Raw genomic sequence first — 27,586 nt, forward strand, 5'->3', positions numbered from 1 at the left:
TTTAAAGTGTTTTTGTATCATTTATTTACATAACTACCTACCCATCTTCTGAATGTCAAGAGTTATACCTTTTATCGATTGAAAAAAAACAACATGATAATATTATAGGTACATCTTGTTTTCCCTGAAATATAATTACATCTGTTCTGTAATAAATAACAAAATATACTCTGTATAAGATTAAAATGTTTTTTTTATTTTATTTAAGGCTATCTTTAGAAAAGTTACAAAATATGTATAAATGTAACAATTTACACTCTATGACATAAAATAATTTCAAATGAACGAAAAGTTAATTATTATCATCACATAATAAAATCTCTTTTCCGTTATTATCCATATCTGTTATGAAGTAATACCTTCCCATAGACCCGCTGGCAAAAAACGAAAATTCAAAACAAATTACAAATTCCGTATGAAGATTTACAAATACGACACACTTGGAGCTGAATGCGATTCAAATATAAAGCTCGCATGTGTTTCCACTCGGGAGTCGGATTGTTTGAATTTGATTGCGGCGAAAAATTCATTATTAAAAGCTTCCCGAAATACATGTCACAACTGAAACACATGACATTTAAGTGAAAAGCGATAAAATATTAAGCTTTAAGAGAAATGCAAAAACTCGTGAGATGAAAAACATATCCGGGATGTTTGTTAAAAAAATTATATCGACGTAACCAGGACATTCGTTAACTAGCCCACTCAAAAACATTAATTAATATCTCCTTAAATGAAAATTTGCAGTTATTTAATATGATTGATTTATTTTCTCTTTGACTAAATATACGGCCAAAACATTAAATTGTATAACTTGGTTATAATAACTTAACTAAACTAACTAATAAATAAACAGAACAGCGATAAACAGAACTATAACATTTCAGGAAAAAATAAATAGAACATTTAATATTAAAAAATTGTTGTATTTTTATATGTTGTATAGATTTTGAAAAAAGTCAAAAATATAAAAAGCACGAATCTGATATTGACATGAAATTGAAACTGACTTCTCTTCTTGCCCTCTCCTTTGTACCAATACCAGATTTAAGAACAGCTTTATTTGACCAACTAGCTGCCATATTTTCAGTGGGTCTATTCTATGCTTATCGACCGCTAAAGTGATAAAGTGATAAATATTATCAAACTTAGGGTAGGTTTGTATCAAAATATTAGCACTTATTGTAACAATTACACGAAGTTGGTTTTTATTGTTGCAATAAGTGCTATATTTTAACAGCACCTATATTGCTGCTGTTAAAATAAATATTTCTTCTCAGCCAACATCGAATGAGTTACAAGAAGATCACCTCTCTTTCAAATTAGAACATGGAATCATTTTGAGACTGCTACTAAGAGATGTTCTAAGACTACAAATTGTTGTGAAGGTTTTCACAACCCATTAATCTCATTCATTGTAGTCACACAAACATTAAATTTGGAACCTATTAGATGGACTAAGACGAAATAAAGCTTCCCAGCGATTATTATTAGCCAACGCCCAGACAGGTCACCTAGAAGTTAAAAAAAGTCCTTAGTAATCGAGTGGTAATAGTGGTGCAGAATTATAAAATTCAATAAGATGGATAATTGAGGTTTTTATGCCGAATGGCCAACATACAGTGACTTATACATTAAATATGTATATATATATCTTTTATAAATTTAAGTTTAATGAGTATTTAATTAATAAATAGATTCGATAATAAAAATGTTTGATTTTTTCCCTGTTCTGTTTATCGCCGTTTTGTTTTGTAATCGGTCTGTTTTTTCATGCTCTGTTCATTCATGTTCTGTTTTGTCCGGTTACCGTTATTAATTATCGTGTAAGTACATGATTTTTTTACTGTAAATGTAGAAGATCATTAAATGTCCTTAATGAAAAAAATTAAACTGTTTACGATCAAAAATAAATCAAGAGCGAGATTACAAGAACTTTGATTATTCCGGAATAATCACTAAAATATTTAATAATTAATTCGATCTCAGACATTAAAATACATTTCAGACTTTATAAAGTATTTGTACAAATATAATAATATAAGTTTCGAGGGTTTTTGCTATACACACTTCAAAATTATTAATATGACGGTTTTATATAATATGCAAAGACACATTAGCGAGCTCGTTTATATTATTCATTTAATAACACATCTACCAGCCTCTAAATTCAATTACCTAACCAAAATTCGATTTTACTCTGGGAACTTAACCGCAAAAATCCACATAACGTAGTGTAGTATTTATAAGTACTACGTAGTGTTATACGTAACGTTTTTTTCTAATTTCCTGTATTTTGAACGCAATAAATACCAATCATCGGTAAGTAAGGAAAAAAAATTATTCATTATTAATGATCGCATGAGAAGATTAGTTTTCTGCCGATTTATTAGAATATTACGTCATAGTAATTTATGTTCACAATATATTATTACTATACACAGGAAGTTATTAATCAATAAACTTATTTTATATTTAAACTTTAATACTCTCACGATATACATAACTTTACTACTTCAAAGTTTAATATTTGAAAAAATAAACAAGATGTGATGTTGCTGTTATTAATAATTACTTTTTCGAACACTCAAAAAGAAATGTCGTATAGTTCTAAAAATATATTTTATCACTAGTGATATCCTGCAACTTTATCCACATGAAATATAGAAAGGCTGATATACGCTATGAATACATAAATTAGTTTGTTTTTAATGTAACTTATCCATCTGTGGTTGGATCTAGACTAGCGCCTCTCTACTCGTATTTATATCAACCTATATCACCGCCGCTCATGGCCCCCATATCTTGAAGCAAGCCCTCAGGCTAGGTTCTTTGGCGGGCAACTATCGCTATGCTTAAAGGCAGTGTGACGCTTAACAGTGGTGTTTAAGTTAAAATTAAGGTTATCCGTTTTATTATTAGCGATTTTTGTCTTTTAATGCATCATCTTGAATATTGTGTAATATCGATGGACAATAATCAAAAATTATACCGCACCATCACGTAATTATTAAAAAAAAATGGTAAAGAAGGAAAGTAGCACCACAGGCGACTTTTTTTTACTATTAGAGCATTTTTTTGGCATTTTCAGGCACTGTGTACACTCACCAAAAGGCACACATTGACATGTTTATAAAAATCAACCCCGACTCATCACCTATAAGCCAAACACCGATAAAATAGCGTCACGCAATGAAATCTACGCACACGTCCCATTTTATCCCATCTTACTCTATCTCATGTCTTTATTACTAACCGTTTCCAAAAACTTTCTCTCTCGCACTCGCACACCGATTTCGTTCAGATCGTAGTTTTAACACTAACTATTTTTTGTGGTTACGCTCCTGTTATCTCGGCGTTAAGTTAAACGAAACTTTAATACTTTGAATAGATAGCGCAGCAAAATAACGTGCCAAATGTGTTTAGCTGAACAGGCGATAGCGAAAACAATTCGCTTTTAACTGTAAGTAATTTCCCCGGATGTTTTCCTAATAACACTTTGGTTTATATTCGTACGAAGTCGGCACATTTAGGTAACTAAATATAGCCCAATAAAAATAGAACTTTCTAAACAAATTGTTTATTACCTTCGTGTTATGAGGCACTATTTTCATTATACACTTGTAGTTATTTTCACGCCACAACTAAAAACTGTCGACGTATTAGTAAAAGCACGGGCAAAAGCTCCCAAACACGCGACTTTGCGACTAACAGATATCATATCGTAACTCAATTTATTTGTATTAGGAATTGATCAAACACATTTAATTTATAAACTTTTGGAAAATCAGAGCTTAATAAGTTATAAAGTGAACTTTTCAAAATAAAAATTCAAGACTTTAACATTATATTATCATAGTAATTACATAGTAGATATTAAAACAGTATTTCAAAATAAAGAAATTAAAGCAGTATTATAAAAACAGTTTGAAACGAGTATAAAGAGTAAATGCATAAATTATAACGAACATAATATAAGTACACCGAATGAGCTAAGAAGATCCTGTTTTAAGAATTTATAAAATAACGTCCAACCAAAATCATTCTCACATAGGTGCAATATATCAATATCCGAAGCCATTTTTATTAAACACCTTTATTTCTCACCAAATTAGCATTACTAATGACATGTTAGTCCTGCACCTTGGGAATTCAAACAATTGATTTTTTCCATTGCTAAAATAGTTATAAGGGACACATATATCAACACTACCAAAAATGGTAGAATTCACACGCATCATCACCTGCAAATGAAAGTTCGATAATAAATATCTTGCAGTTAACTTGGTAACTCCTTTCATTTGTTTTTCATGTATTGATTTATAATACTATAGTCTACATTTAAGTTAGAGGGTTTTATTTATAAATCCTTATTTGCAGGGGTTCAATTAATATACAGTCTTACATTTGGAAAATTTTTAAAGATGATTTTTTTCAATGTGTATGAATTCAGAGCGTCTTAAAAGTTTCAAAAATGAAATTGAAAGGTATATATTATAAAAACACATAGGTTAATTAATAGTAGGTATGCAAGAATTAGTGAATGTTTCAGTTTGACAGAACATTATCAATAGCATAATATTATATTATTATCTTACCTATCGAAAAAATCGGTTTTATGGAAAATCATTATGGTGGAGTCCTGTAAGTAGGTAATTCCATTAAATTTAATTATGCATGACACATTTTGCGAATGGCAAAAAATCAACAAAAGTTTATACATAATATCATATTATATTCCGCCTTACAAAAGGGTTCCTCAATAGATTTTTAACGAGAAATTGTTGTAAACCACTTGTTAAATCTGTTTGGTCTCTGCGAGTCTATTCCAGTCTATTCTTAACAGCAACTTTAGCACGTTTTCTTTATTTTTATTGATCCAAATTAACACGGAAGGCATTCCATACGCAAGACGGTTATCGACAGATATCTATAATAATTGGTAAATTTGTAATACGGCAAAAATTTAGGTTGGTAAACATGTCGGTCAAATTTCGGTATGTTCGTGCTGGCGGATACGACGGAACCCAAGCAGATATGCTCGAACTCAATAATTTTGTATTGACACGTCAGACATATCAACGTAACCTACAATGTTATCAGTCATGCAATTGCAATTGCATCACAATGTAATTACAGTAAAACAAATAATATTATGTTTCTACTAGCTGCTACTAGCCACTAAATATTTGACAGTTCGCTGGGAACTATTTCAAATTACATTTCAAAACAGTCGGATTTTATTTATCTTAATTCTCAATATGCCAAATAGACGTACTCTGTCTCCCTCTACAGGTTAACATAGTCAAGAGAGGGGCTATTAAAAGACAGCACATTTTGACAGTTTTGACGGTTAACTTATTTACATAATTAGCCGCCTGAATACGTAAAGTGATAACTGTGACATATTTATCACAATAAGCTCTTTTTGTATATTAAGTGATATGTTAGAATAGGCCTACTGGATTCAAATCCACATTGATACGTAAATTTACCAAACTCGGGTTTCAAACCTGAGACCCACGACTATTACGGGTGCTTAAATTAAAATGAATTTAGTGACAAGTATATTTATTTATGACAGTTTACTTATAGGAATATGTCTCACTTTGAATGCGATCGTTAAGTGGCAATTTTGTTTTTCCACGCTCTTGGGTAAAAATTTAGTCAATAATGCAAAGTAGGCTCGTAATTTATTCAAGAAAATAATAATATATTCCACTTGCAACTATAAAACAGCACTGTATATATTCTTAAACTAATTTATAAGCGAAAGTAACATTTTTTTTATAGCGTACTGGTTTTCTCAGGAAGAAAGTAATGCGTTCAATGTCAAGTAGTTTAGTTTAATTTTATAGCACAATTAAGCTCGCATAAAATGGGGTCAATTGAAAAAAACGAATATTCATGTAAAAATTTCATGGACACTCAGCTGTAACGGAAAAACAATGCAGCGCTCAACTTTTAATTATTCACAGATACCTACAATACATTCCAAGATACAAAATCTCAACAGCCAACGACATGAACGGGAATGAATAATTATTATAATTTAGTTTTAAAACTAGAAGGATGCATACAAGGAAGTACGAAAAAAATACTAAATTTTTATAATTATCAGAACCTTTATATGGCATCTATAACATGTATTTTGTAAAATATTTCAATAAACTATTTCATTATTTATCAACGACTAAGACACAAGATTTTAGAGTGTGACATTCTATATACTGAATATACATAATTTGAAAACATTTTATGTATATGCACACTAGAAAAAATCATTTTGTAGAAAAAAAATTGAGTGATCCGTGACGTCGGTTAGTAATTAAATAAATAATTATTGATACCTACATTAATTTAATATACTAAAACCGATAGCTAACATTATAGCGCAATTCGATAAGCATTTAATGTACTTAACAAGCACTGGTTAAAATTGTCGTGATTCAATAAGATTCCCGTAGCTTAATTGGAAAAGCATACTGGCGCGAATCCAGCAGATACAGAAAAAGATTATTTAAGTCGCCCTATATTAATAGGTGGTAACTGATAACATTTTTTTGCACTGCTAGGGATAATGTCTTGCATATGTAAAATAGTAATGTACAAAATTGATAATCCAAATTGCCAGAATATCTTCAATAAATCTTTTTTTATATAATGTTAATCATTATTTTAAGTAACCACGTCAAAACATAATGTTCACGTATAATTAAATTAATAATTAACTTTTCAGTTCATAATACAAATGACAGTAATGCTGTTTGTCATTTGTTTTATTTGATTTCAAAATAATCGGTTTGAAATTGGAACTGCGCAGAAGACATGACGTGTGCATTTCAGGATTCAAAATTTGTAAAATGTAAAAATATTTATAAGATTATGTTGCCTTATCACAATAAAAGCTATGTACAATAATATACACCATGTAAGTTGTATATTTATACACGAACGAAAATTTTCAATATTATATAGTGGAACATACATAATTTTTGAAAATACTTCTGAGAAAATATATTATAATAACCAATAGAAAAAATCTTTTTGAAAAAAGTACCGTAAAAGAACCTGCATTTTTCGGGTTTTGCGCTTACGCACTACACTAGTTTGCATAAAGGTAGTTACTATACTTAATTACGACAAATTTTAACTAATGGCTTTTATTATAATACTCTCTTAAACGTTTTCTAAATTGAGCTTATATTGGCTATCAGCTATTGTATTTTAAACCAAAGTAGGCATTACTTTAATAACTAACCGACATCACGGATTACTCCAAAATATTTTAGTGTTTTAGCTTCCTTGAACTTGCTAATAACTTTAATTAATAACTTTTGTTATTCAACGAATAAATAACAAGATTTAAGAATGTAACATTCTAATGTCTATTCAAATGTTAAATCAATATTACAATCTTAAATCTTGTGAATTATTCGTTGAATAAAAAAAGTAATTAATTAAAAATGTATGTATATTTTAAAGCTAGGCTGCAAAAAAGTAAATTTTTAAAACATTTTAGCTAGGTTTGTCGATTCATTCTAGAATATATATTTTCTTATAAAGTGCATGGATATAATAATATCATATTATATACATACATCAAATATATTATAATTATACAAGTAGGTATATAATTTAAAAAATACCATTTTTACTCCTAAGAAGTGCACATGGGCCTTATTAATCTTACATTATTTTCCTCCCTCATCGTGACTCCCATGTCTGAGAATCGTGAATGGTACTATAACATTCTTTATGCACGGTTCTCTATTTTACCACGTTTTTCTTAGCTCGTATTCTTGTTTGTCCGGTGGTTCATTACCCAGTACAAATTTTACAATCGATTTTTAACTAACTTCCCGACTAGCTAGACATTTGAATCTTTAAGAAAATATCAGAACATGATGCCAGTGCATTCTTTTAATACTTTCAGCCATCTTTAAGTAGAGTTGAATTCATTTTGAGTTAATTCTGTTTTGTATGAAAAGTTATTTCGGACGAAATCCGTAATCCAATCCACTATTATTGGTTGCTAAGGGGGTGGTCCTAGCAACGAAATTATTAATAAATACTTGCGTTACTATGGAAATCGAAATGACATTTCAGTATTCTTTATTTGTTTGTTGCAAAATAGCAAAACATTGATTTGTTGGCAGTTATTGCCTTATTTGTCCTAAATTATTAATACATAGAATTTTCAAGTTTATATGATTCAACAGAAAATTTAAAACATGGTATATAAAAAGTCCTCCACGTTGGCCGCACGGCTTAAGCGTTGGACTATCACACCGTGGGTCCCAGGTTCGAATCCTGGGTCTGGCTAGTACACATATTGTTTTTCGAATTGTGTGTGAGTCAGGGTATGGACCTAATAGGTTGAGCAAGTGGCTGACATCCATTTCTCGTAAAAAAAACAAAATCTGTTAATACAAACCTCTAATCTGTGGAGGTCCATATATTATCCTATTAGGATCGGACATGGTCGGAAAAAAATATAAATAGTTCTTTTTATCTAGTAATTATTTTCACGTAGTTGACATAAATTTTAAAATGCAATCTCGTGCAGTACGCCGAACAGTTACAAAATCGCTTGTTCATGTATAATCGCCCATAGACCGTGTCAAATGACATCATTGACTACGTATAAAAGTTAAGGTTTCAAGCGTAATGTGGACTTCTAAAAGAATATTTTCACTTATACCTAGATAATTTAGCCTCATGCGGTACATAGTGGTATTTTTGTTTTTCTCCGAAGCTTCTACGTTTTGTCGTAGAATAATAATATTATCCCTCATAAAATTTTCATAAACAAAAAAAGACGCCTGAAGAATGATCCTTAAATATTTAAAGGCCAAAAATGTACTGTTACATATTATATAATCTTATCAGTATACCAATCATTTTATGTTTTCCATTAGGAATGAACATAAAAAAATATGGCCATACTTATTGTAAATATTTATTTTTATTTTAAATACTGAATCGAACAATCAGAAACTTTTATACGAACTGAATTATTAACTAAGAAAATTAGATTTCCAATATAGGAAGGTTCGTAAGTATTTCTATTGAAATCGGGACTGTCAATTTATTATGATAAAAAATATTCTTGACTTAAAAATGTTTTGAATAAAAATGTTTCGAACAATTAAATTGATAATGTAACTATCTTTAAACACTACTAAATAATATAACATCATTGATATTGGAATAGGTCATGATAAGTCAAAAATATTAAGTTTTCAGGAAGCATGAAGAATGTTCCAGTTTACTCATTTTTAAACAAACGTTCTCAATAAAAAAAAAATATTCAACGAATAATTCACAACATAATGTATTCTTTATTGATCATACGTATCATGAAAATGGCTTAATTAGATATGACGAACGTGGTTTATTTGTAAAACACTTTATCCAGGATGCTAGGATGCGGGTTTGAGTCCCACCTGGCGTCGTATTTTTTATTTTATTATTTATTTATTTGAAAAAGACACGTTGAGTACATAACAAATTATTAATTCAGGATGTTCACAACATGACATTTAGAATAAAAATTACAAGTATTCAGTTCGGAAAATCAGAAAAAACAAAGTGGAGGAAAAAAAGAAAGCAAAAATAGTTTTATACAAAAGAAATAAAATTTAAAAAAACAACAATAATTCGAAAAGTACAAATTAAACAATAAATAAGAATTAAAAAAAATAGAATATATAATGGATCGCCGAAAATATCTACATCTCTAGGGAGTGCATTGACCAACCGCACAGCCCTCGCTATTGGTGCCTGGTGAGCCTGACATAAGGAAACAGCTTTCACCCAAAATAGGTCATGGCTGCGACCACGCATTTAATTGACGGGTGCGTAAAAATTTAAATTTTCTAGAATATCGGGATTAAAAATGATACCACGTGAGAGCAGGGAAAAATGCTTTAAGAGCAGAAGTGACCTACGAGCTTCAAGAGAATGAAAGAATGTGTGTTTAATGAAAAATGATGCATTATTAAAATTATAATAATGTTCAGTTAGTGCTCTTTATATCCTTGTATATCTACTGAATAGCGATATGTTTATATTATTTTTATTAATTATTTCTATAATTTATAATTACCTATCGAACTTTCTTGACAATCTAACAGTTGAAATTTAACATTGGATACTAACTAACTAAGTTAAGTGTCCAATGCTTGCCCAGTTTGACAAAATGACGTTTGTGATAATACTGTTAAGCTATATAGACACTACTCGCTGACATAACATTGCTTTATGATATATTTTATATACATATATTTTGGCTCATCTTATATATAATATGATATATGTAACTCCTATCCATATTCAGCCTGAATGATACTTCTTATTTGAATTTAATTGCAATCCTATGATCAATCCCTAATAAATTAGGAGGAATTATCGCTCTTGTTTTATCAGTTATAATTTTAAAACAACTGAGTAACGGACTTCAAACATTATCACCTAATCAAAAAAGTTCAAGATGTCAATCACTCTAAAAATTTTACTTTTAAAGAATTAATTAAATAGCGACGTAGATATAAATTTTGGTCTTTTATGTAAAAAATCATTCGAACGCAAGCCCCATTGTTTTGAAAAGAAATCGTCCAAAATCTAAGTCGAGAGTATTTTAGATTTGTTTGATTTTTTCTGATTTTGGTATGATTTTTTAGTCTTTATTTTTTGTGAATTATATAATATTATAAAATAGAAAAATTCATTAATTATTATCGGCATACAATTTTGATTTGACTGTGCTAGGGTGGTTTGCATATTCTTGCAAAGAAGTAGGTTCGCCAATAATTATAAACTAATCGTTTAATATGTTCGATCTTTCATTTTGATATTTTATTGTAAATATGGCGTGGTAATAAATTAAATGAATATAAGATATACAAGCATTAGTATTTTTACTAAACCTTATTGTGAAAAAGTGGGATGGCTGTATTTCAAAATACATATGCTGATTTACTTAGGACGAAAAACCAAAACAATACTTGTGTACGAAATTTTATTATATTAAAAATATGCTGACTAAACCTAAAATAACAAATTTTCTTTAGCTTCTGAATTAAACAAGTGAATGTTAAAATAAAACAAATTAATGGTAGGTATCGTTAAACTTATAAATTTATTGAATATTATTATTTGATAATTTATTGTACTTAATACATTTTGAAATAATTTAAAAATTAGCTCATTCAATAAAACAGTTATGTAGCTATTCTAAGAAGCTGACACTTAAATGATATAATCTACTTACAGAGGTATTAAATCGAAATTTAGGTTAATATTTCACTATGAGAAAACATAAAATAGATACATGAAAATACTTTCATTTAAATTCAATATAACCAATTTGCTTTTTCCTCCAGTACCCGCCATATCTTATCAACTCCCTTCATGCAGGAGTATATAATAGGTACATTGGTGTAACGGATGTCAGGCTCCATTTAAACTTGGGCGTGGAATGCCTTAGTTGCAACGAATGTAATTATTCCGAAAAATGCGCCACTTGTATCGTCATGCTAATTTGCTTTCTAGATATAATATTTGCTTCAAAAAGACGAACATCATAATTAATTAATATAGTGTGTTATCGAAACAGTATTACCTAGATTATCATTTAACTATGTACTCTAGATTTTTTATAATTCTAAATTGTAGTATTCAGTGGGCCTTCATCAATTGAAAATTTAAATTATATGGTAGTCTCGTGTACTATGACTGTCTTAATAATATTCTACCAAACGTTTACTTCCGTTCTTATAAGCAATGTTCGCCGCTGTCTTGAATGCGTCAGTAATGTAATATACCAATAGCTTAACTCCTTAAAATATATCTCTTGGGTGTTCATGTATAACTTTAATTGACAGTATGTTAAGAGAGAGTTCAAAGCAATCGATACCACGAGACAGTTGACATTGTCTGCTATACCAATTTATTCTGCAGACTCTAAGTATATGTCTAGAGCTTTTAGTGGCAATAGAATGGATGTGGCATTTAGGTTTTCGCAGCACTTTAGATTCGATTTTCCCGGTACACCGAATGTCCATTGTGTATTCAGGCGTTCCAAATATAGCGCGAAAGCTCCTATTCACAGTACAATATTCGACTACTTATAGAGAGTAATAATAATTTATTTACATTGGCTCCACATTGTTCACTTTGCGAAAGCGTTCACTCAAGTGGATTAATTTTGCTGCTTCATAATTTGAGCCTTCCTTCTTATTTTCAATAATTACGTGAGTAAGTCGATGAACTTAAAGACGTATAAAATAGCTTAAGATATTACAGTTTATAACGATCGTTTTCAATATTATTTATTTACTGAAAAATAAATCTTAGAGAGAAGATAAACACAAAATTATCGACCGGTATTTAAAAAAACGTATCAACAAAAAATGCGTTTTTGAGTTAATTATTAAACAGTCGTATTCAGAATATTATATTATTATGATTCTACTTGTACTGTAGCAAAAATATAAAAAAAAATCAGAATATTTTCAAAAAATAAATAGTGTCGTTAAGAAGACGGATTCATATTCTAAAATGGCTGTCAACATAAATTACCTAATTATTGTAGAATTTATTTTATTATCTAACTGTCAATATTCATGGAGAAAATGCATTGTACTTGTATTATTAATTTTATTAAATAAAATTTAAATTTTAATAAAAACGCAAATTCTCTGATTCCACTAAATTCCATTAAATAATTTTAAATTAATAATATTGTAGAATTACCAGAAAAACTTAAAACTATTATAATACTTAATTGTGTACGAAAACAAAAATAGCTCGAGACGTGAATAGAAGAAGATTTGTTTGTATACAAAATATTCGTATTTAGCTCGATATACAAGGCATTGCTGATCTAAAACAACTGGCTATACGCAGATCTACTGAATTTTTGTCAAAAACTTTCGATAAGACAGGCTAGAGAGGATAATATATGGAACATTATAATAATATTGTGGTATGGTGCCAATGAATAGACCCTAGGTATGTGGTTAGCCCAGAAACAACTGTCATTACCAGTAAAGACTTCCACACTTAGCATTAAGCTTAACTTTATCATCAGTTTTTGAACCTTACAGTTTACTTTACCTTTAATGTAATACTCAGCGTACATAAATTTACGTATTTTAAGCTTAGTGGTATAAAGATACAATATGTATTTTTCTACCGTTGGTAATTCACCCGTTTCATTTAAACGCGATATCTCCAAAATTTTGTATAATTGACGTTAATTGATTATCAAATGTATGTTTTTTCCTTTATTAATATTATTTTTTTCTGTTCTATCTTAGATTACTCATATTATGCATAAATTTCAATAATTTTATTCTTAACATATTACGTATACTTAAATATAGAGATATATTTAAATAATATAGACATATATTTGAAAAATGTTACTCTTTTGTATATAATTATTCGATATTCTTTCTCATTGTTTTCTTATTGTAATTTCTTTATATTGTATGTTCTTCTTACTTTCTTACCTTTTATCTTGTTAGGCTTAACTATATTATAATTTATATATGAAAACTTTGCTGGTTGCAATATAATCTTTTTTATAATCTATTTTTATACATATTTGTATTCAATGAAACTGTTTGTTTTCCCTCATAAATAATAAATAAAAATATATATATCTGATACTTAGACGACGAAATGTTATTTAGTGGATACCGTTTCAGTATTGATAATTATTGCTACTGGCCTCCCCCATAAATAATTTTAGGAATCATTAATTCAGTTACTGTCCACATACAGTACTTATTGCTCAACTTTCGTTATTTTATAGGTATCGGTAGATATGCTAAGCTCTGCATCAGCTTTAATTATCGTCGCTTTCAGTTTAAAATAGTATATGATGTCTGTTTAATTTCCAATATCAGTAAAAATGAATGCGATAACGGGTTGATCAAATACGTAGAAATCTTTTGAGTAAATCCACCTAACTTTTCGTCTCGCCCGATGGCTCTCTGTCTAGCAGAAGGAAAGTAGAAGAGGGTGAAAGGTTTCAACATATAATTGAAATGTTTCATGTAAGAAATATTACCTTATGGAAAACGACAAGCAAGTCGTCGAGCTTCCCGTGCAGATCTCCGCAAATAGTGATCTGCTTGGAGATTGCAGTTGAAGCTTGATTCAGATTCGGAAGCCTTTTCAACTTCGCGATGGCTTCTTTGAGGATTCCTGCCACGTATTTAGCGTGTAATCGGTGCTGAAAATAAAACAAAAACGATTTTTTAAATCCATGTAAAATAAACTAATTAACAATAGGTATTACACTTATAACTTAAATTAAAATATACCTACACATAGTGGCTAATAGTTTAAATCGGCATTACTATCTTACATCAATAATGTTATATTTTTTTTTTGATAATAAATTATTAATTATAAAATATTTAACTTGCATTTAAGTTCTATATTTTAGAAATGAAAACGAATATAGTTTTTGTTTCGTTTGAAAACGATTTAATACAGTTATAACCCAAACACATTACCATCACGTCACGTGCTATTACGTGCCATCACGTCATTTCACGTGCTGTCACGATTAAATATAGATATAGATCGTGGCAATACGTGACGTGATGGTAATGTGTTCGAGCCATTAGTATCACGGTACTGATACTTAGTTTATTATAATTTATATAATAATATACAATAAACATCATTGAGACATATTTTGTTTGGTTGAATGCAAAATGCTAACGACGGTAAATATTTGATATTATTCTAAAAAATATCAAATTATGTTATGTAGAACTAGATTTGATATATTTTGCGTATTAGTATATGTCATTTCTTTGTACATAACAATAACAATACATTTATTATATTTACAGATTTTTTTTCCGTATTTTCAATTTTTTATTAAAGAAAAACACGTTAAATATAGCAATATAATAACAGCAGTAAAGCGGTAAATTCTAATCTAGATGGATATTAATGATAATTTTAAAGCTTTCGTTTACACATAAAGTGGTATACATTTTTCAGTCAAGTGCAAAAATACTACGACGTAAATTCAACGAGATCAAATCTTTTGAGCTAGACTTAATAATTATTTACATCTCTCCTGTCAGATGCGGTAAGCAAATCGCGTTCAATGGAGGGAAAGTAACAATATGACGTGTAAGTAAAGTTGTGCGCATAACGTTGTCAAGTAAAATATAAAAAATAATTTGCTTTAAAATGCTGCATCATTAATTCTTAAGATAAAAGTTTGTAATCCAAGATTCCCAGAATTAATAAATAAATTAATTAATTAAATTAATAAAATTAAATGCTAAAAATTCAAGGACTTATCTAAAATCTCTTATTCTTTCAAGGAATACTCTGAATTCATTTCTTTGTACATTAAAGATAGAAAAACTGCACACTTTGTTATTAGCATTAGTCAGTTATTAGCAAAATAATTACAAGATAAAAATAACTTTTTATATACCACGTTTTAAAATTTTCTGTTGAATCATATATACTTGACAATTCTATATATTAATAAATACTTTTTTTGTACTTGATAGAAATACTGAATAAATGTAGAATACTTAAATGTGATTTTGACATTTCATATTGATTTCCATAGTAACGCACGTATTTATTAATAATTTAGTTGCTAGGACCCCCTTAGCAACCAATAATAGTGTTTTACTTTTTACAATTTTTTTCCGAAATAACTTTCCATACAAAACTGAATTAACTGAAAATGAATTCAATTCTGCTGAAAGATGGCTAAAAGTATTAAAGGAATAGATTTTCGTCGTGTTCTGATATATTCTAAAAGTTTCAAATGTCTAGTTAGTCGGGAAGTTAGTTAAAATTCTTCAATCGTCCAATATAAATCTTGGACAAACAACAAAAAAATTGTACTGGACAAACAAGAATACGAGCTAATAAAAACGTGATAAAATATCATTATATGTCCTTATTAAAAAAAATGTTGATATTTTTCAATTTTGCAATAATAATAGGACGGAGCTTAAACATTGGCTTGATTTAAAAAAAAAAACTTATTTATATCTTGATATACGTGTGTCCCGACATAGATGATTGAAAAAAAATATTTATAATAAAATAAAAATTACCAGCATAATTAAAATAATATTTTGACAGTTTTTTTAACTTTTATAATACCTATATATTATTCTTTTTGCACTCCCAAGTTAGACCAACAACATTACAATTTATATACTTCAATTTTAAACAACTTAAATTAAACATATGTATTTATATTTTTTTATGAGTATAAAAATACATTCAGTAGGTAGTTTTGATAGTATATTGTTAACAATTAAATTAGCCCAAGATATATTTTGTATAAAAAATCACTTACAAAGTAAATAATAGTCATAATAAAATAAATTGAATACCTATATTATAATCGTAGTAACTAATATGTGAGACTTTTTTTGCCTCTTTCGTGATTTATTAATCGAAACACTTTTAACAAAGACCTCATGATCTTTTTTTATTCGTCGTTCTAGAATATTATATAAAAGTTTTTTCGTTATTTATTTTTGCATAAAACTCTCTCCTTATTATTTACAACGTAGAAAAATGTATGTAATAACCGTTGTATTTTTACATCACGTTGGTGAGTAAAAAATATTAAGTTTCAGATAAATAAAAAATATCTGAAAAATATTACATAGCTGATTATCAATAACAATAGCTTTAAAAAAAAATTATGAAATTTAAAATCTTTAAAAACGAATTTTTTAAAACTTTTAAAATACACACCCAAAATTTTTGCATAGCTTGATGACTATTAATAATTAATTTATTCACTGTTACATCAATGATAAGTAAAATTAAAAAATATATATTTTTCAAATATCTATTGATTGCATTGTTTCGGCTACTGTGATTAATAATTAAATTTTAACGTAACTTATACGAAGAAAGGTGAGATGAAATATTCTTTTTCTTCTTTTTTCGACCATGTCCGATTCTAATAGGATCATATGGGCCTCCACTGAGTGGAGGTTTTAAAATGGGTGTCAGCCACTTGTCCAACCTATTAGGTCCATACTTCGACTCATACACAAATTGAAAAAACAATATGTGTTCTTGCTAGACCCAGGATTCGAACCTGGGACCCACGACACCATAGGCCGACGCTTAAGTCGCGCGGCCATCTTGGGATTTTTCGTAAATCAAAAATCAACCAGAACGAGTCTTGCAATGTAATTGAAGCAAATAATTATATTCAAAGTTAAGTGATTCGCATGACTATTATGCAAATCGAAACATTTAATAATAAGGTTTACAAAAGCTTGTCCATTACTGATATTATATATTATAGAGATTGTACAAATTTGGTGCGCCTTTTCACAGCATACGATAATCTGTAAGATTACTCTTATCATAGATTTTTTCAAAAGCTTCTGTACTCTCAAAATATTGCTTGAAAGAGGCTAGGTATAATAATAAAAAAAAACTCTCAAAGGACGGCCTATTCAAGAGGAATGAAACGCAGCGGCATTCTTCTACCGAATTATGAATTCAAAAGATCTAACCTTTCAAAGGAGAGGTATATATTTTTTTAAACTATATTCGTTTACATTCAACTCATACGTTTAAAATAATGTGCGCTGATATTATTTTTATTTTCCATTTCAATGAATCTTTGAAAGTTCAGACGCTTAAACCAATTATCTAATTACCAAATGGTTTTGTGAATATGATCCATAAATGAATATTTTAAAACGACTTTTATTACCAAAATACCATATTGAGCTATAAGCATGGCCCCCACAAAGGGGGGCAGACAGGCTATAGCCTGGGGGCCCGCACTTAGGAGGGGCTTGGCGTGGCAGGTCAATCAGTTAAGTGAGATAAACAAATACCACAAATTTGCTCTAATAGTAAAAAAGTCGCCTGCGGCGCTATTTCAAAAATTTATTTTAATTTTACAATTATTTTTACCGTGTTTCCCGAATATAAAAATGATTATTTATCCAGTATGGTCAAGGTTCGTATATCACTTGGCTATAACAAAAGGGGTCGCGATCGGTGCTTCATAAAGCCGCATTTAAACTAAGCGAATGTTTGTTCTACCCTATTCCAGCAAAATTCTCTAGACGTACACGCTTTTTGTTGAGCGAGCATAAGAATTTTGCTGGAGTGGGGGAACAACAAACATTCGATCGCTTGGTCTGAATGCGGCTTAATATGATGCAGAGTGCCGACAATTCAAGCGAATTTATTTAACAATACCAAAAATCAAATAAAAACCTCAGAGTAATGATCAGAATACTCTTTATTCTACCCGGGACCTGGAGTTCCACGGAATACTATTTGGAAAACACTACTATAAAACATTACACTACCCTGAATCTTAGTGATAGGTTGGGAGGCCCGCCAGATATCGTGAACTGAGGCTCGCTTTGGGATGTGGGGGCCATGGTTATAAGTTACCAACATCAACCAAACTCAATTCACTACTGAATAAACATCTCCTTAAACATCATTATTGTCACATAATGTTTTCTTTATATCGTTAACTGTGTAATTTGATTAATTTTAATTAATGTAGTGAGTTAAGAAAATTTTTCACATATTTTTATTCACAGTACCACTACAATGGCAACACCGATACAAAATAACGATTCGTATGCGTCAAGAATATTGTAATTTTTAATATTAATTTTCGATCGCTGCATTGCCTATCACACTACTATAGTAGGTAAAAATTTAATATAATTGAAAAACTCTGTGGATATTTATTTATAACAGTAACATAATATATTATCTATATTCCCTGAACCACCCCACAAGCTATATGCTGTTAGAAAACTTTATCATAAAATAAACAAAGTTCGATGAATGTACGTGGTATCAAAAAACTAAGGACCAAGAAGAATGTAAGGAGCTATAGTTAGCCTTTATCCAGAAAATATCGACTACAGCTGAAAATGATACTCTTACTTACCATTTTTACAATATTCTGCCACTAAATATCAGTGGCGAAGGATGGAGGCTGTTAAGATCCGACATAAATCGTGCACACTAAACTTTATCAGTTACACCACAATTTACAGAAAATTTCATTAAACTCTGCCTAATGCAAGCTATAGTTGATTTATGTCATAACATATTCGTTTATCCATAAAATATCTAAAATTATGCGATTAAACCATACTTACATCATTTTAGATATTCTATAGTTTCTATTTTTATCAATTTTGTTTTGGTAATTCAACGTAAACAAATAAGTATGACTCATAAAGTGTACATTATTTTTGTCGGATCGCCTATAGTATTGGTACCTAAACTGTTATATTTTGGTTTAGGTAGGGTTTAATTGATTTTTAAGAACTAACCAGCACCATCTGAAGTTTGTATTCTCAGTTCGCTGACAATGTTTAGTGTGCACTATTTATGTCGGATCTTAAAAGCCTACCTCTAGCCTTTGCCACTGCTAAATATATATATTTGTTTTACAAAATTTAAAATATGAAGGCTTTATTTAGTTTTCGTGCTGTCGTGCAAAGTAATATTTTTTGACTTATGCTGTAAAGGCGTCAACAAAATATATTGTATTCTAATAATTCAAAGAAAAGATATTGAAAACAAGGATATACAAATTATTCTTTACACGTTTTAATTTATATTGAGGCTATTTATTTTATAGTCGTTTTATCCTAACCGAAAAACAAGTTAAAAACAAACGCTGCGATAAGCACCAACCTTTTTCTTTCTGAAGGTCTCTATGAGGATATCAAGATCCCGTCTCTGCAGTGGAAAGTTGAGGTGGGGACCCCTGTACCCCTTCTCCGGATGCCCTCCATCCTCATCTGGGTCATCCGACTCATCTGAGAAGCGCACATCCGTACCGTCTGTGAACGAGACCAAAGTAAAAAGCTCTTTATGTGGGGTTAGTATTAAAGCGTTATTCAAAAATCTTGTTAATTATATCAGCCAATACATTCCGGGATGCAGATAAAAACCATGCTGAAAAATAGTAATCATCGCATATAAAAATAAAAGAAGACAGTAACATATTTATAATGTTTTATGTACAGTAGATATTTAAGATTTTAGGGTAATCAGTATTACTTAGAGTGCAGTAAAAATAAGTTTGTAAATGTACATGAACTGACTTGAATTGATTTTACGTAAACATATTTTAATTGTTGTTAAATTATATAATTAAGCCCATTGGTGACAATCATCGGCGCCAATTTGGCGCTGCTGTTGACCAAGTGATTCTGGACAATCGGCGTCAATTTGACGCCGCCAGTCCTTGGTAAAAATATTTTATTTTTTACATTTAGATATTTCTTGAAACCCTAAAAATTTACCTACATATTTAAAAAGATAAATTTAAATTGAATTGTTTTAATACTTCTACAAGTTCTAAATAAATACTAAAATTAATCATATAATATAAAAGTTGTAGCTGTTTTAGTAAACCATTTTAATCTGTCTTCAATGGGTTAAAGCAATATACGTTGCTTGTAATATTGTTTTCGTATGAATAACAAAAAAATAACAAGTAAAAAAAAATGAAAACGACACTGAGAAATCGGAAAGTAAAATATTTTTAAGATAATATAGAAATCTTTGCTAATTGGCAAATGAATTATACGTTAAATCAAGATTAAAATAGGTACAATATATTTGAAATACTTATAAACCTGTTGTAAATACTTTATCGTCATATATTATGCGGACTTTCATCACGGTTGACCGAATATGACATAATTTTGTATAATTTTGACATTTAAAATGAATTATGAATTTACCAAAAAACTATTAACTGACTAATATAATGCAATGCTATTATATTTACCTAATCTCTGGGTAGATAAAAATCAGTGAAAAACCACTAGTAAAAACTGTATGTAAACGTTGGTACAATGCACATAATATCCGACATGCGATGTAAACACCAACAATATAAACTTATAGTTCGTTTTATTTTCTTTACAGAATATTATTTGATCACATCAGTAACGTACAGTCAGTCACTGATATATAAAAATGAGCTGTACATTTTTTACGAGAGCTCATAGGTCATCGTGCAGCCTCGTTAGGTGGTCGGACCATGTACAGATAGACAAGTCACGTATGCTGAAAAAACATACATTCAGGAAGCCTGAAGACGGATGAATAGTGTCTAGTAGGATTGTAATATCTATCTATAAACCGGACGAGGCCAGGATGGAAAAGATACTAAATGAAGTCAATATTTACATTGGTTTATAGCACCGAAAAGATTTTTATAAGCTTTACATATTAATTATAATTGTCTCTTGCGTTATCTTATTATTATAATATAATGATTCGCAACACAAATTATGCTTTTATAAGGAAATTTAATACTAATATTATTTAGCCGCAAAATATTCTAACGCACCATTTTTTTATTAAAAAAAATGAGTAAATGATTAAATAAACAACACTATAAAGAGGACACTAAAGCATTTTTTCGGAGAATTACTATACCGCAGAACATCGCACGCTATATAAAAGTGTTGTGCAAAGCTAGAAAAGTTATAAAAAAGTTTCATGAATTATCTAAGAAATGATAGAACACTCAAACAAACCAAACAAATAATAATATTTTTCTGAAGTATTATTTATTACTCACAAATGTCAAGGCTGGGAGTACGTAAAAAACATGTTATTATTAATGACACGGTGGCTATGAGTCAATCTAAGAAAAAGTCAGTCACACTTTGGTATTTTCCAGGTTACGAAATGGAAAACTTCCCGGACCGGAAGATTTAAGATGCAAGATTACTTTTGATTCAAAACCTAAATAAATATTCTTATTTACTTGGAATTCCCAATATATAAATAATAACATAATTTTAAACAGGTGTATTTAAAGTTTACCTTCTGAAAGGCTGACATTTTGTATAACAGTTATTTTGATTATACCTTAACATTATTTATTTGTTTTTTATTTAACATATTATTTAGTAACATTTCTCTTTACTTGAAAATGTTATTGATCGTCAAATTACTTAAGGAAATACATTAATTGGATAATATTATTATTTATGCGGAAAAACTTTCATTTTTAAGATAAATTATTATTGAAAGTTGCAAAAACGTAAACATAATAATTAGACAGACTAAGGTGTAATATGATCACTAGTCATCTATGGAAACACGGACACTAAAAGCAAAAAGTAGAATACAGCTAGATGTCTTTGAGATACGGTGCTCGAAACTTTATGGATGGCCAGTTGTATGAACGTCTATATCCTAAATTAGCTATATAGTCACATTATGCTGTCAACATTATGTGTTAGGGGCATTAAGATTAATCTACATTGCCCATAGGAATTTGTCATTGGCTTTAAGAGCTATGGGTTGCAGAAACAAGTACAGAAGAGTGACTTACAAAAAAGAAAACGTGTTAATAATATAATTGTTAAGTTGTTCTCTTATTAAAAATCTATGATGATAAGATTTAAAGAATTGTATATATTTTTAATAAACCATTTCTTATATTCAACGAATAATTCAAAAGATTTTGAGAATATAACATTCAATGATATAGAACATACATTCATACAAACATACAACCCACTAAAAACTCGACCGGATTTGAGTCCCTATAACCACTAGTATAGCGCCAACGTGAGAGCCGGGTGTCGGTTAGTAATTCAGGTAATTAATATTCCTTGGTTTGATACACAAGTAAATAGTAAGTAGTCAATAATAACGCAATTTGTTAAGCATTCCATGCATAACTTTGTAGTTTAAATTGTCGTAATTAGATAGGAGGCTCATAGCATAATTAGATAATGCACAGTTGGCGCGATACCAGTAGGTATACGGGTTCAAATCCCGTCGAGCATCATATTTTTTCCAATATGATTTTTTCTAATGAGTTATTTGAGGTGTTTTCAAGTTATACGTTCAATTGTATATTATTTAAGTTGGTTGGCAACAATTATCAAGAAAAGATTTATATGTCAATCAAACATTTTAAACTTACATCTTATTATATAAAATTATATGTAAAAAATAATAGTAGCGTTTGTGGATTATGTGTGAAAAATTCTATATTAAAACAATCAAAATGTTTACGTAGGATCTTAGTCTGGATGTTAAAATGAATATCCGCCTAATGGTGTTGTTCTATGCCGGTTGACCCAACTACATTTTAGGGCCTGCTATTGCCGAGTGGTGGAGCGTATAACCATATAAAAAGTTGTTCCTGAAAGCTGTAGAAGCTTTTAATGTGGCAGAATTCGTCTAATATTGTTAATAGGCCTTTCGAACGGGAAAACTTGTAGGCCGGTAATTTACTTCCGATTTCACAGGAAATGCGGTTTGATGGTTTGTTACGAAGCGTTTGCCTTCTATATAAGTTACTGTGTATGAAATCACAGGCTTCGCAAAAGTCATGTCTGTCAAATAGAAGTTGCAAACAACATAATATAACGTCTTTATTGCTTCCTATTAGATACAAAACTATACGCTTTAATCAATAGTGTATTATAATAGTGAAGTAAATGCAAAAACGATTTCTATCACTTCATACGAGCTATGTTGGAATGTTTTGATGCAAATTATTATTTTGGTAAGATTTAAAAAAAAAATCATATTGCTGTTTATAAAGCTTGCAGAAACTTTTACGAAGAACCCCATGGCATTTGATTCCTGGGTTCCTAATTTAATTATTAATTTATTTAATTACTTATACATTTCTTATTTAATTTTAGTATTATGTTATATTTTGTTTTAATGGATTTAAGTTTTGTACAATTCCATTTGATTCGTTTTTTGCAACCCGGGTTTCGCCTTTAGGCATCTTCAGACACTGTGTACACTCACCAAAAGGCAAATAAACACTGATAACAAATACTATTAACTCTAACGTATATAAAAAATCAATATAATAAAGTTGGTAAAAACTCCATTACCTACCTATGAAGTCAAGGGTCACAATAAAAAAATATAACAAACAAATTTTGAATAGTTGAAGTGCTTGTAAAAAACCCACTATTTTATCAATAATAATACACTCAATAAATCGTCAAAATCTAACAATAGATCATTAGTATTTATAATATTATATTTTGAATTTGTGAAACAAATAAATAAAAATCATTACATAGTAAAAAAAAAAAATCGACAATGCCCGCATAAATTTTAAAAGTAGTAGTGATCAACTGTGCTTATTTCATAGTTTTAAAAGCTCAATCCATTATTAGGAAAAAATATCATGCGTTAATAACACGTGTACAAATAAATAATACACAACCAAAAGCAGTACAAAATCTAAACGAATTCGATAAACTGTCAAATTTTCTTTCACATTAGATTATAAAAGTTTTCCTTTCCGTATGTGTTACCATATTGATAAGTAATTTTATTATTTATACGAAAAATCTCTTCTACAGTGTATATTTATGAAGTACTAAAATATTTACTTTAATTATGATTGATTTGAAAAGATAATGTTATGATACCGAGAAGTTTTATTTAAAAAAAATACTTATACTATATAATAATAACTACACAGATAGTATTTCCAATTTATTTAGAGAGCTTTTTCAAGTCTACGAAGCTTTACTGATAAGCCAAAGCGAATAAAAGGAACAGGATCTTACCTATCGAAGAGGATCTTGACGTAGCGTTAGAGCCCGTTGCTTTAGACGCTGTATCCGGCATATGAGTGAGAAGTGCATTGAAAAAGTTGTATAGCTGCAAAAAAAGAAACAACTTATTAAACACATTGGGATTTAATCTAGCTTATAGGGTTCTTACATAGGTATAAGTAATAATGGGGAGGTATAAAAAGTTTCAAAGTTTAAAAAAATCTAAATATTGAACTTGGAACATCGTCAGAAATAACTTTGCTTATGAGGCGAATACTAATTTATCCATAATAAGTTATCGAGTAAGATGCCATTCTTGTAAATTATACCTACGTGACATCTTTTTAAAAAAATTGAATTTATTAGTTGATAATTGTAGAAATATTGTAAAATAATTGTAGAAAGGAAAAAGAGCGTAACCCTCAGTTTTTTCAAAATACCTAGGTTTTATTGCATAATCACGCTCTACATGACTATACACACGTTGTGTAGAAAATATGTAAGCTGCACGTGCCGATTTATTATCTAAATTTAGCTAGTTATTAAAAAAATAAAAAAAGGAAGTGACGTGATAAAAACGACTTAACCATCATTTTTATTTTTTTTTAATAATTACTTTAATAATTTAATAACAGATTAGGAATATAAAACCAATTTAGATTAAATTATCATGCACTTCAATATTATGTCTATTTTGTATTTTAACTTTGACCGAAAACCATGACAAAAAAAAATTGTGCATCGTGTAAAATTTTATTTGTGTGGAATACGGCCTTTTTCCTTTCCAAAGTCAAAATAATGTAACATTTTTTTTATATGCATTCATTCACTCGTATGGCAACAATGTGTAGACAATAGGATAAATGTATTCAAACAAAATCACAGGTACTTTCACGACAACAAAATCACATTGTTGTGCCCACAACACCAGGTAGACACTGATAATATATCCTCAATCCATGCCAACGCGTTTTTGTCACCTTGGTGGATGACAGTCCGTACACACATCAATAGTATGGGTAAGTACTCGTATTATATATTAAGAGGGTTGTCCAAGAATTAAAGTACCTTTATTATGTAAAAAATAAGGAAAATTTTATTTTTATAAAAAAAGCATACGAAATTTTAGGTACATATCCCCACTATCTTTCGAAGTCATCCCCGTTGTAATCGATGCGCTGGGTGAGCCGTGGCGCTAAGTCCTTGATTCCCATGTCATAGAACTCCGCCGCCGCCGTCCTCAAAAATGTTTTCACCTCTTCCTTCACGCCCTCTTCGGTCTCCAAGCGTGGTCCGGCCGAATGTTGCTTCAGGTGAAGAAAAAGTTGGAAATAATTCGGCGCCAGGTCGGGCTATGAGCTAGATGGTGGAGGATATCCCATTTGAATGAGTCTAAAATGTTCAAAAAGACCTAAGCGCTTTCCACATGATTTTTTTGTGAGCTTCCATCATCATTTTGGGCACCCAATGAGCACAACTTTGCATACCCAAATTTTCCCCTCAAAATCGTTTATATGGTAGACTTACTGACGTATGGGATCAAAATTATTGCGAGCTCAGGAACTGTCAGACGGCAATCTTCACGAACTTTATCGTTGATTTTCTTCAATAAAACGTCACTAATTGAGGACCTCCTCCCTCTCCCCTCCTCATCATGAACACTCGTTCTACCAAGAGGAAAGTCTACACTATACTCCAAAGTTCAGAGTTTCTGGGTATGGGGAGTGTACCCGGAATAATTCAGACGGGGGAGTCCGTGGTTGAAGTGACGAAAATCTATACGCAGTAGCTGAGGTAAATACGGAAGCCAGTGGCATCTCGCCCAATCCAGCCGCATTCAAAAATCGATAATACATTATTATTATGGATATTTTTTTTCGAAATGTATCCCCCCGTACCATTGTTCTATATAGGCGCGTGTATTGTAATATTAAATTGAATGCCATGGTATTTATTTTTATTAATATTCCTACAGGTGATTAGTACTCTAAACCTAAACAGTCTGAACCATTAATCAACCAGTAGCCATTTCCGCACATAATATACAAAAATTATTTCTATACAATATTCTTACCTATCATATACGTCACGAAAAAGATTTTCGTAGATAAATTAAAAACTATATTGCCATTCACATTATTCGCCTTCGTAGTGTAGACGTTATAAATTTTTTCAAAGATCTATCAATAACCGCTCACCCAATTTATAAAATTCTTGCTCTATGTCAAACGCACATATTATGAAAACAACATAATATTATTGTAATTTTGCCAGTACACAGCAGGATTTGTACCTTATCTCAAGACTTCAAAGATGAGCGCTCTACCAAATACTCTACCTTGGGTCCATTAAATGAGTGAAATAATACTTTTTATGACAGTTTATAAAAAAACTATTTCAGTATAATATTATGTAGTATATAATGCACCTATAAATAGTTAAGTTAGAAAGCTATGTAAAAAAACCATGTGAAATGGTATTGAACCAAGAAAACAAGCCTGATGTTATATTTTATTTAATTATATGTATTATAGGGAAGGTAGTATTTTAGTACCTAATTTTACAGCAACAATTTTTAATAATATATATTTTTGAGCTATGTTATTTATCAAGATATATTCTTATGTTACAACAAAATGTTTTTGTTGGTTTCACTATAGTGTGACTTTTGCGATCCATAAAAGTGTTCGACATTCTTCTTTATAATACGTTTTGAAGGGATTTGTATGACAGGAATCATGTCACACGGTCGAAAAAACACCAGACTGAAACTTTATTCCAATAGGTACAAAAAACATCACTCTTTTGAACCTGTCAGGTCAACGCAAATCCTATTAGGTATAAAAAATGTTCCACTATCACTGCTGGATATTTCGAATACTCTACTAACAAAAAAAAATATTTATTTAAAAGTTATATATTTTATATTTATCTAATTTACTGTTTTGAGAAACTATCGGCAGACGCGACAAAATTTTTGT

At 29.7% G+C, this 27,586-nt stretch overlaps 1 protein-coding gene across 1 annotated transcript in view; it reads right to left on the reverse strand.

Moving 5' to 3' along the window:
- The window catches only part of rdgC (retinal degeneration C), a 350,015-nt gene that overhangs the window by 136,186 nt on the left and 186,243 nt on the right, over positions 1-27,586 (reverse strand). The window contains exons 5-7 of the mRNA XM_085959019.1: positions 24,618-24,711; positions 19,729-19,877; positions 14,084-14,248 (exon numbers count right to left, since the gene is read on the reverse strand). Of these exons, the coding sequence (XP_085815145.1) occupies positions 14,084-14,248; positions 19,729-19,877; positions 24,618-24,711 (408 nt within the window). The remainder of the gene's footprint in view (positions 1-14,083; positions 14,249-19,728; positions 19,878-24,617; positions 24,712-27,586) is intronic.

Source organism: Rhyacophila brunnea, unplaced genomic scaffold (assembly GCF_057557595.1).
Source record: "Rhyacophila brunnea isolate RB1 unplaced genomic scaffold, BYU_Rbru_1.0 scaffold_8, whole genome shotgun sequence".
Classification (NCBI taxonomy): domain Eukaryota; kingdom Metazoa; phylum Arthropoda; class Insecta; order Trichoptera; family Rhyacophilidae; genus Rhyacophila; species Rhyacophila brunnea.